General features: G+C 30.5%; 2 protein-coding genes across 2 annotated transcripts; one reads left to right on the forward strand and one right to left on the reverse strand.

Annotated features, from left to right (window-relative positions):
- Window positions 1-3,237: 3,237 nt before the first annotated feature.
- LOC109788458 (patatin-like protein 1) lies at window positions 3,238-8,718 on the reverse strand. Its single transcript, XM_083071715.1, has 6 exons — window positions 8,542-8,718; window positions 8,103-8,128; window positions 5,209-5,362; window positions 4,963-5,109; window positions 3,611-3,856; window positions 3,238-3,366 (listed from the first exon to the last, which is right to left on the reverse strand). Exons 1-6 carry the CDS (start codon window positions 8,716-8,718, stop codon window positions 3,238-3,240), a joined length of 879 nt encoding a protein of 292 aa, XP_082927841.1.
- A 486-nt stretch (window positions 8,719-9,204) lies between these two features.
- LOC145956150 (uncharacterized) lies at window positions 9,205-9,846 on the forward strand. The gene has a single exon (XM_083071716.1). The coding sequence runs from the start codon at window positions 9,205-9,207 to the stop codon at window positions 9,844-9,846; it is 642 nt and encodes a 213-aa protein (XP_082927842.1).
- The last annotated feature ends 298 nt before the right edge of the window (window positions 9,847-10,144 follow it).

Consider the following 10,144-nt stretch of genomic DNA (forward strand, 5'->3'; position numbering starts at 1 on the left):
AACAACTCACATACTCCACACAAAAGACTTAGAGTTGAAATAAAATCCTTATGCAACCTAATCCCTAACAAGGTTAATATGCAAGCATCAAAACTTAAGGAAATCACCAACACTCTAACCTTTCATCAAGAACACTCAAAGCTCTAATGCTCAACACATAACCTCTTAGATTCAATCACTAGAACTATAGCTTTCAGAAACTCTACAAATCGTAAACTCTTAATACACTCGACAAATCAATGTCTCACCCACATTCAAGGTTTTAATAGTTCTAGTTGGTTAGCACAAGGCTTCGTCCACTATTACTGGCACATAAGCTCGCAACACGAGCGATAGCACTCAACCACTACTTCTTACATAAGCAAGAAGTATCAAAACAAATAAGCAATCATGAATAGCATCAACTAAACTATATCATGTCTTTCAGCCAAACTATGAGAAAATAATATAAGTGTAAGCACAACACTAACACAAGGGAAACATCATCATCATTATCATCATCATAATGCAAAACATTGTTAGAGTACACACAATTAAATAACAATAAACAAAATCAATCATCATACTAACATATCAATAAATTCCACAATCAATTCACTACATCAATTATCTACCAAACAAGCATAGTAGACTCATAACTCACAGCTGATTGGATCGACCTGCTCTGATACCACTTAACGTGACACCCTTACTACCCCAACACATATATTGTAATAATGAAAACTTACAAATAAATTTTTCAATTTTGGTAAAAGGGTTCACATGAGAATCTTCAAAATTATTCTTCAATAACCACAATAATAAAAATGAAACACAGGAGTTTCAAATTATTTTCAAAAGTAATAATTACAATTCCAAATCCATATAAAAATCTATGTCCTAAAAATCCCTTACCCCGATGTCACAATATCAGAGCATACCCACAATTCCACTGTTGGCATTCTAGATGCCACTCGAAGCCGGATCTTTCTCACCTAAAACATCAACAATTTATACGGTGAGAAAAGAAAACATCTATATATATAGCACATAAGAAAACACAACATATTATCTCATTATAACTTAATATTCATAAATATTTCAGCATAACGTATATCAATCAACCATGCATCGTCATCACATCATAATTCTCAATCACACCAATCATCACAAATCTTGCACTTCACACTATGCCAAGGTCACGCTACCCATTTAACAATCTCAGGCCGTGCTCACCCTTGATATAACACTGTGCCAAGGTCACGTTATCCCTATCCCAGGGCCGTGCTCACCCTTGACATGTTAACCAAGGTCACGATACCCACGTAACAATCCAGAGCCGTGCTCACCCCTGATATAACACTGTGCCAAGGTCACGTTACCCTTAACCTAGGGTCGTGCTCACCCCTAACATGTTAACCAAGATCACGATACTCAGGTAACAATCTCGGGGTGTGGTCATCCCTGGTCATAGGTGTGAAGAACCACAATCACATCACAATCCACGCAATTCTTACAATTAACACTATGTCAAGGCCACGCCACAATTGACATAAGTGATATGTGTTAATTGTCTCACTCATCCCACATCATGTCAGGGTCACGCCCTCCCTATAGCATCACTTTCCCAGGGGCCGTGCCACCCCTAGTCATTGATGTGAAGAACCACAATCACAATCATAATCACATCCATACAACATCTCATCTCATAGCTCAATTCCATATCACATACACACAACGGATAAGTCCAACAAAATAAGGATTTCATACACCTCAAGCAATTCACATCTAAATCATCAATTTTCATCAAGTGATATAACAATAACATTCATAAATTAATATAATAATCAATGGAATTACCAATTTAATATAATATTAACATAAACGGTAAAACCCCCAATTATTCCCAAAACCTAACTCACAGACACTTTTCTACAATTTCCTTCTCCCTCTCAGATCATCATTCTTACATATTAAATATATATTTCTAATCCTCAACACATACAGAATCTAATGGGATCATCAATTTCTCAAACAGAAATAATCTAATTTTCCCAAAACCTAGCTTACAGGCACTTTTCTATAATTTCGTTCTTTCTCCCAAATCATCATTTTTACAAATTAAATATATATTCATAGTCCTAAAGATATACAAAATCATATAAGACAAATAATTCTTCAAACAGAAATAATTAAAAAATTACTCATAATTCTACGGGTTCTTCCTCTACCCGATTCCCTCATATAACTTTACATGTAAATAATTCCCTTTTCCCCCGTACCTGGATATGTAGAAGCTGAATTTATACGAGATCTGGTTGGTCTCCCTCGCTGGGTTCCCCTTGGTCTGAAGCAGAAAGTAGAGGGAAAAGAAGAGAGAGCAGAAGAAAATAATTCAGAAAATGAGAGGTGTATTTTTTGGGAGTGGCAGAGGGCTCAATTTATAGGCATCAGGCTTCGCTTGAACGACCCGTTACAAATCCGGAACGGTCCGTTCTGGAGCCTAAAATCATGGGCAAAAGTCACATCCAGAACGGTCCGTTCCCAAATCAGAATAGCACGTTCTGGGGTGCATTTAATACTCACAATGGTCATATTTTGGAACGGCCCGTTCTCACCTCCGGAACGGCCCGTTCTCAACTAAGAATTGTAGGCCAACTTAATGGTTTGGAACGGCCCGTTCTAGACTACCAAAAGTAGGTCTATTTACTAATTTGGAACGGCCCGTTCCAATTTTGGAACGCCCTGTTCCGGGCTACTAAACTACCTTAATTGGGCTCTTGGCCTAGTGAAAATTGGGCTGTTACATTCTGCAAGGAAAACGACCCGTTCTGCATGGAGAACGGTCCGTTCTCCTTTCAGTACGGGTCATACTGCATGGAAAACAGCCTGTTCTTCAAGGAGAATGACCTGTTTTGAATGACCCGTTCTCCTTGCAGAACTGACCATACTGAAAGGAGAACGGGCCGTTCTGATTTACGTTCTTCAATTAGTCCTTTTCACAATCTGGAACGGCCCATTCCAGTTTTGGAACAACCCGTTCCAGTTTAATTTTTTTTCTTAACCAGCACTTTTAAGATCGGTTATAAAATAACCGATCTTAAAAGTTTACTTTTAAAATCGGTTATTTAACCGATTTTAAAAGTTTAACTTTTAAAATCGGCTCTTTTAAAATCGGTTACGGAACCGATTTTAAAAGTTAAAAATAACCGATTTTAAAAGCCTTTTTTGCACTAGTACTCGTTTGTTTCTTCTAAATCAAAAGTATCCACATTCATCCTTACAACATTTTTTTTGCAATAGTTTATCTTTACCTACCTCCTCAAGTTTGTCCAAGTTTTCTTTTGTTACGTTGATAGTATCCAAGGCAGAACTCAAGTTATATTCCTGTCATTACATGATTCATCAATTATTCTAAAACAAATAGTCCTAAAACATGGAATTGTACTTAAGGAAAACTATTCAGGAAAAATTATATATGATTCACTTAATAATTAATCAGGAAAGGCCTATTAAATGAGATATAAAATTTACTTCTTTTTTTATTTATATCAAATTTCAACCATTATTAAAAAAAATTGTTAGAAATAACTGACATGTCTTTACAATTATCTTTAAGCACTATATATACCTGAATTCGAAGGTAGCTATTTGTTGGTTGGAGGCCTGAGACTGTGGCAAGGTAATGTTCAGTCATGTCCATAGAAGCACGAGGAAGAAGTTCAAGTCCAGGTTGTATCCAACGAATTTTGTCCCATTTAGCAGCCATTTCAACGTCATACTTCTCCTCAACTTCTGTTACTCCAGTCCCTAATAATAGTGCCACAATTTTGGTATACTTGTTGTGTCGTATCACTTCACTCAATGCAGCTTCTGTCTGATCATATATATTAAACTTCATCTCGTTAAACTTCATAGATTGTACATTCATGTGTGATTATTAGCATATATGTTTTAGTAGTAACAAGAAGAGACAATTAATAATACCTAATACAATATCATTAATTTGCTAACTACCCTCTTAATTAATTCGTCACAAAAAATAATTATTAAATGAAAATTGAATACATTTAATATTTTTTTCTTTATTAAGTAAGTGAATTTTAAATAAAATATAATTAAAGGATTTAGAATTAATTATTTACTGTATCTAAAGTAAGAATAAAGTTAACAGAACAGACCTCTAATTTTTTTTTGAACAAGAGTACACTCCTCTAATATATACTATATATTTGGTACTCGATATAAGAAACATTACTAATTTGCTATGACCAATGAAAATAATTAACTTAATTAATTTTAATTAATAATATTTTTATAAATAAATACCCATAAATTAAATTATTTAAGTAGAAGTTGTGGTTATATTCAACATTCAAGAAACTAGTTTTCTCATCAACAAGTATGACTTATATTTTTATCAAGTTAACAAATATATTTCTTTTATAATAAGTGGAGAGTTTAATGATTAAAAAATTACATTATTAATCAATTAAAAATTTTACGATATATAATGGTTTATTATTGGATGATTGTATAAAGATTTTGTTTTACAATGCCAATACATAACTTATTTTCTCATAAATTAAAGATATAAAAATAAATAATTGACATATTTAAACAAGAACCTATGTTTCTTATAATTGAAATAAAATAAGTGTTCATTTATTTAAAAGTTATATCCATTCCATACCACAATAACTGCAATTTAAGTTTTTATACATGAATTATGGGCAACATTAAATCTATCAATTTTTTAAAATACATGTTTATTAAAATAAGTCATTCTCTCAATAAGTGCATTAACTTTAATTGTGACAATTGAATAATTTATGAAAGATAAATTAAAAAAATTATTATATTAAAAAGTTAGAATAACATTTATTTTAAGACATTTTTCAAATATTAAAAGTGTTGTGATTGTGCAAACAGGAGATTATATAAATAGTAATAATATATAAAAGCATCCCATAATTAATTTACCGGATTAACAGCAGCCAAACCACCATCAACCACATTGAACTCAACACCATCATTCTCAAAATAGTAGGGTGGTAGAGTAGCAGGTTCAGCTGAAGTTGCTATGCATATATCTGACAACTTAGCATTGAAGTAGGGAAGTGTCTTAAGCTGCATCACCAAAGTTAATTGCAAACACAATAGTAATGTTTAGTAATTTTAGCCATTGTAGGTAATTAAGTGTGATTAATTCTGTGTAAGTATGCTAACCTTGTATTTTGAGAATATTACTGGCTTTTGTGTCTTAATGTCGAAAGTTGGGATTACAACATTCGTCAATGTGTCATTCAGTCGTGTTTCTTTCAATATCTTACGAATGATGTTATGCAAGAACTCCCCATCAAATTCAGGACCATGTCCAGGTCTGCAATTGTTGCATCCTCACAACACAATAATTTCAGCAACGTATATATATAAAAGCAATTGCATCATCACAACATAATAATTTCAACAAGGAATATATATAAAAGCAATTGCATCATCACAACACAATAATTTCAACAAGGTATATATATAGAAGCAAAATATATCCATGCATGTATGTGGATTCCAACCGTTTTAATTAAAATTCTCCCACCTATTATATTTAGCATAAACATATTCTTAGAGCCTATTTGTAAGAAATAAGTGTTTTTAATTTGATTATTTTATTTTTAAATGTTTAATCTCATCTCATTATTTTTAAATAGTTTAATTTAGTTATTTAATTTTCGAATAATGATGTTCAATATATTCTTGCATCATATGTCATTAATGTCAATTTTAAAAAGGATAATATTAATTTTTTTTTGAAAAACACAGAACTAAATTAAACTATTTCAAATTACAAAAGTAAATTGAATCTTAAAAAATAAAAAATAAAATAATTTATTCTATATTTTAAATATACTATTACTTTATTTGTCATAGTGAACCACTTTTCTTAGACTTTTTGATAATTGTGAATCGTTTTTTGAAATAAATTGCAGTAAATTGGAGTCTCTATAGGCTATAGCCACCAGCAACCCCTAAAAGAATAAATAAATAAACACAAAAGTTGAAAATAATTTTATTTGTAAAGAAAGGTGGAAGTGAAAGTGTAACATTTAAATAAATGAAAGTATCACTGGTATCATTATAAGCATTAACGACACCGAAAGGCGTAATATATTTTAAAATAATTTTATTCCAGTATATAATTTATAAATGGGTTGATTGATCATTGTAGAGTAGTTTTTAAAACTAATTATGTAAATGAGTTGTTTTGAAATTATTTACGCCTTTGAGGCAGTTTACTACAGTGTCACTATGAGTCATAGCGACACTAGTGTCACGTGTAATTTTTCTTTAGAAGCCATGAAAGTCATATTAAAAAATAAATTAATGAAGTCGCTATAGCCTATAACGACACTAATTAATTATTTTTATAAAATAATTTATTTAAAATTTTAGTATATAATAATTAAATATATATATATATATAATTTTTTAATTTTTTTATAGCTAATTATAATTTTAAAAACTGGAAAAAAAAAGTTGAGTCACAGAAGATAAACAAAATAAAAAAGAAAAAATATACAAAATTTGTAAAACAGTAAACAAAAATTATAAAAATACATGTGGAAAAGAAAAAAAAAACAAAAAATATAAAAGGAAAAAATAATTAAAGGGAAATAACATAAAAAAATGCAAAATAAAAAAAATGAATGTTGAAATAAAATTAAAAAAAAAAAGATAAAATAAATGTGGAGAAAAATACATCTGGAAAAGAAAAAAAAATATAAAAGATAAAATTAACTGAAGGAAAAAATGTAAAAGAAAAAGTATAAAATAAAAGTTTTAAAAAAATTGATAAAATAAAAGTGGAAAAAGTGTAAAAAAAAGGGAGGTTGCTATGAGCCATAGCGACAAAAGGTCGCTATGGCCATAGCGCCTCTAGTAAAAGTGAAAAAAGTAAAAAAGAAAATAAAAAATAAAACAAAAGGAGGTTGTTATGAGCCATAATGACATTAAAAAAACAAAAAAGAGGTTGTTATGGGTCATAGTGTCACAATATTGTTATGGCCCATAATGACCTTTTTTTTTTTTTTTTTTTTTTATACTTTTTCTACATTTATTTTATCAAATTTTTTTTAAATTTTTATTTTATAATTCTTTTTTTTGCCTTTTTTTTTACATTTTTTTCCTTTAGTTAATTTTATCTTTTATATTTTTCCTTTTTTTTTTCTTTTTTAGATGTATTTTTCTCCACATTTATTTTATTATTTTTAAAATTTTTTAATTTTAACATTCATTTTTTTGCTTTTGCATTTTTTTTATATTATTTCCCTTCATTTATTTTTTCTTTTTATATTTTTCATTTTTTTTCTTTTCCACATGTATTTTTATAATTTATGTTTACTATTTTAAATAAATTATATATATTGTTTTATGGACTACCAGAGTCGTTAGGGCTCATAGCGACCTCCTTTTTTTTTTTTTACTTTTCTCCAAATTTATTTTATCATTTTTAAAAAAATTCCATTTTTTAAATAATTTTTTCTTTATAAAAATGCCGTTTTTTATCTTAATTTTTTTATTTAAATTTTTCTTCAAATACACTATTAATTTATTTTTTGTACACTGAACTATTTAGGGTTATTTTTAAAAAAAAAAAAATTTGTAAAAAAAATTTTAAAATATTTTTAAAGATTAGGTTTTAAAATAAATATATTTTGAATTATATTTTTTTCCTATGAAAAAAGATTTATTATTTATAAAATTGAGTCATTTTAAATGGTGAAGGAGTCGATAGCCACACTAATAAAATCGCTAAAGTCGATAGCAATTTCTACGTGACTAAATTCAAGCTGTTCTGAGTTACAAAAAAAAATTACACGTGGCACTAGTATTGCTATGGCTCATAGCAAAACTGTAGTAGATTGCCTCAAAGACATAAATAATTTTAAAAGAGTCCTATTTACATAATTAATTTTAAAAACTACCCTAAAATGGTCAATCAGCCAGTATCAAGTCGTATTCTAATATAAACTTTATAACTATTGAAAAGGAAAAAAAAAATCTTGGTTAGGTGTGTTATTTAGTGCCTTCGCTTGTAAGTTTATGAGAATAAAGTACGTACTCACATTTTTTTCTCAATCTCTTTAGGAAACTAATTCAAGAAATAGTGCAATAAATTTATAGGTTCCATAAATGGGATTAAATATATATTTTTTTCTTTTTGGTGAATGGTATTAGATCTGTCTTCGTAGCTCCTTTTCTATCCTTTCCAATTGAATGATGTCAACTTCATAAAAAAACCTTATTCTTTTAAAAGATTATATACGCTTGATCTCCTAATTCTCGGTTTTTAGTTTTTATTATCAAAATAAAAAAATTAAGAAGACGTAGAAGAAACATAATAACCACTATAGAATATAATGTGTGTATGTGTGGTGGCGAATGTCAATAATAATATAAATATAAAATCATTTGAATATAAGTTAAAAATATTTTTTAAAAAGTTATATTCAGTAGAAATTTTTTTTAAAGCACTTTTAAATTTGCATTCAAACAGATTCAAACCTTAAGAACTTTGTGCAAGTGATCGAGAACCACCGATGGAAGAATGCCCTTCATTCCACCACCATCAATGGTGAGAATGCTTATGAAGTTTCCATAGATTGGTGGTGGTAGCTGGGCACTGAATCCACCAATTAGTTGAGTAGCAACCACCAAAACCAACACAAGGAAATGAGCCATAAAAGCTTCAAAAGAGAATAAATAATCCTTCATTTACCTTATCATATCAACTGTCCAATATAATAGTAAAAAAAATTAACCATCGAGATGAATGGCCAGAAATAATATGGGCAAATTGCCTGTAAAAAACATATGGGCAAATTGTAACAAATGTTTAAGATTAAGTAGTAATAATGTTTTATCTTAGTAATGTTGTGAGATTAATTCAATTTTGTTGAGTCAGTTAATACTTTTAGATGATAGTTAATTCAAATGTGTTTGATGTACTATAAATTCAAGTACGTACATGATTCAAAGAATAGCATACAGTTTTCATATGTGTGCATTACTTCAACAGATTGGTATCTAGAGCTTTAACAATCCTAGACTCGTGGAGATTAAATTCTTACGTAACAGTGCTAGTGTATCATGGCAATGACAAACAGAAACTTTGCTAGAAACCTCCCAGTTCTTGACAGGAAGAATTGGGATTGATGCTGTGTACAGATGAAGGTGATCTTTGGATTTCAAGAAGTTCTAGAGATTGTGCAACGTGGGTACGTGGAGTTGAGTGAAAACTCCACTGATGCCCAACGAGCCGCATACAGGGAGAACAAGAAGAAAGACTACAAAGCTCTATTCTTCTTGCATCAGTGGGTTGATCTAATGCACTTCGACAAGATAGCCCCAGCGACGTTAGCAAAGGTAGCATGGGAGATTCTTGAAAAATCTTGCGAAGGTGATGAGAAGATTAAGAAAGTAAAGCTTCAGTCCCTTAGGAGACAGTTTGAGTTGCTGCAGATGGAGAATCTTGACAAGGTCTTTGATTACTTCTCAAAGGTGTTGAGTCTTGTTGATCAGATGAGGACTTATGGCGAAAAGATTACAGACTTGATGGTTATAGAGAAGGTTATGTGTACACTATCTCCACGATTTGATTACATAGTGGTTGCTATTGAGGAGTCCAAAAATCTTGAGACAATGAAGATTGCAAAATTACAAGGTTCCCTGGAAGCTCATGAACAACACATGAATGAGATAAATAATGAAAGGGTACCAGATCAGGCCTTACAAGTCCAAGTCACCAAGAAAGATGGAGCTAATAGAGGAAGAGGTAAAAGAGGGAGAGGATCTAGAAGAGGATCCTGAAATAAAAGTTACAAAAGTAGTTATCCGAATGGTGTTGATCAAGATTAGGCAGAAACCTGAAGTAGAAGAGGTAGAGGTGGTCATAATCGTGTAAGGTGAGCAAGAAGACTTTTGATAAGAGGAGGGTATAATGCTACAATTGTCAGAAGTATGGTTACATTGCTAATGAGTGCAAATTCAATAAATCGCACCAGAGAAGGGATAATGATGAAGCCTACATGGCTCAAGATGGTGATTCTAACGCTAATCTAGTGCTCCTCATGGTGACGACAACTATTGAGTCAGGCAACATTGAAAC

Source organism: Cajanus cajan, chromosome 3 (genome assembly GCF_000230855.2).
Source record: "Cajanus cajan strain Asha chromosome 3, NIPB_CcT2T_4, whole genome shotgun sequence".
Classification (NCBI taxonomy): Eukaryota; Viridiplantae; Streptophyta; class Magnoliopsida; order Fabales; family Fabaceae; genus Cajanus; species Cajanus cajan.

Bases quoted from the DNA above. Each gene is read 5' to 3' on its own strand.
- LOC109788458 (XM_083071715.1), bottom strand. From the start codon at position 8,718: ATGGCTCATTTCCTTGTGTTGGTTTTGGTGGTTGCTACTCAACTAATT. The intron at 5,363-8,102 runs GTGAGTACGTAC...CAACAATTGCAG, and splicing joins AAAGAGATTGAGAAAAAAAT to ACCTGGACATGGTCCTGAAT. The intron at 5,110-5,208 runs GTTAGCATACTT...TTGGTGATGCAG, and splicing joins TAATATTCTCAAAATACAAG to CTTAAGACACTTCCCTACTT.
- LOC145956150 (XM_083071716.1), top strand. From the start codon at position 9,205: ATGAAGGTGATCTTTGGATTTCAAGAAGTTCTAGAGATTGTGCAACGT.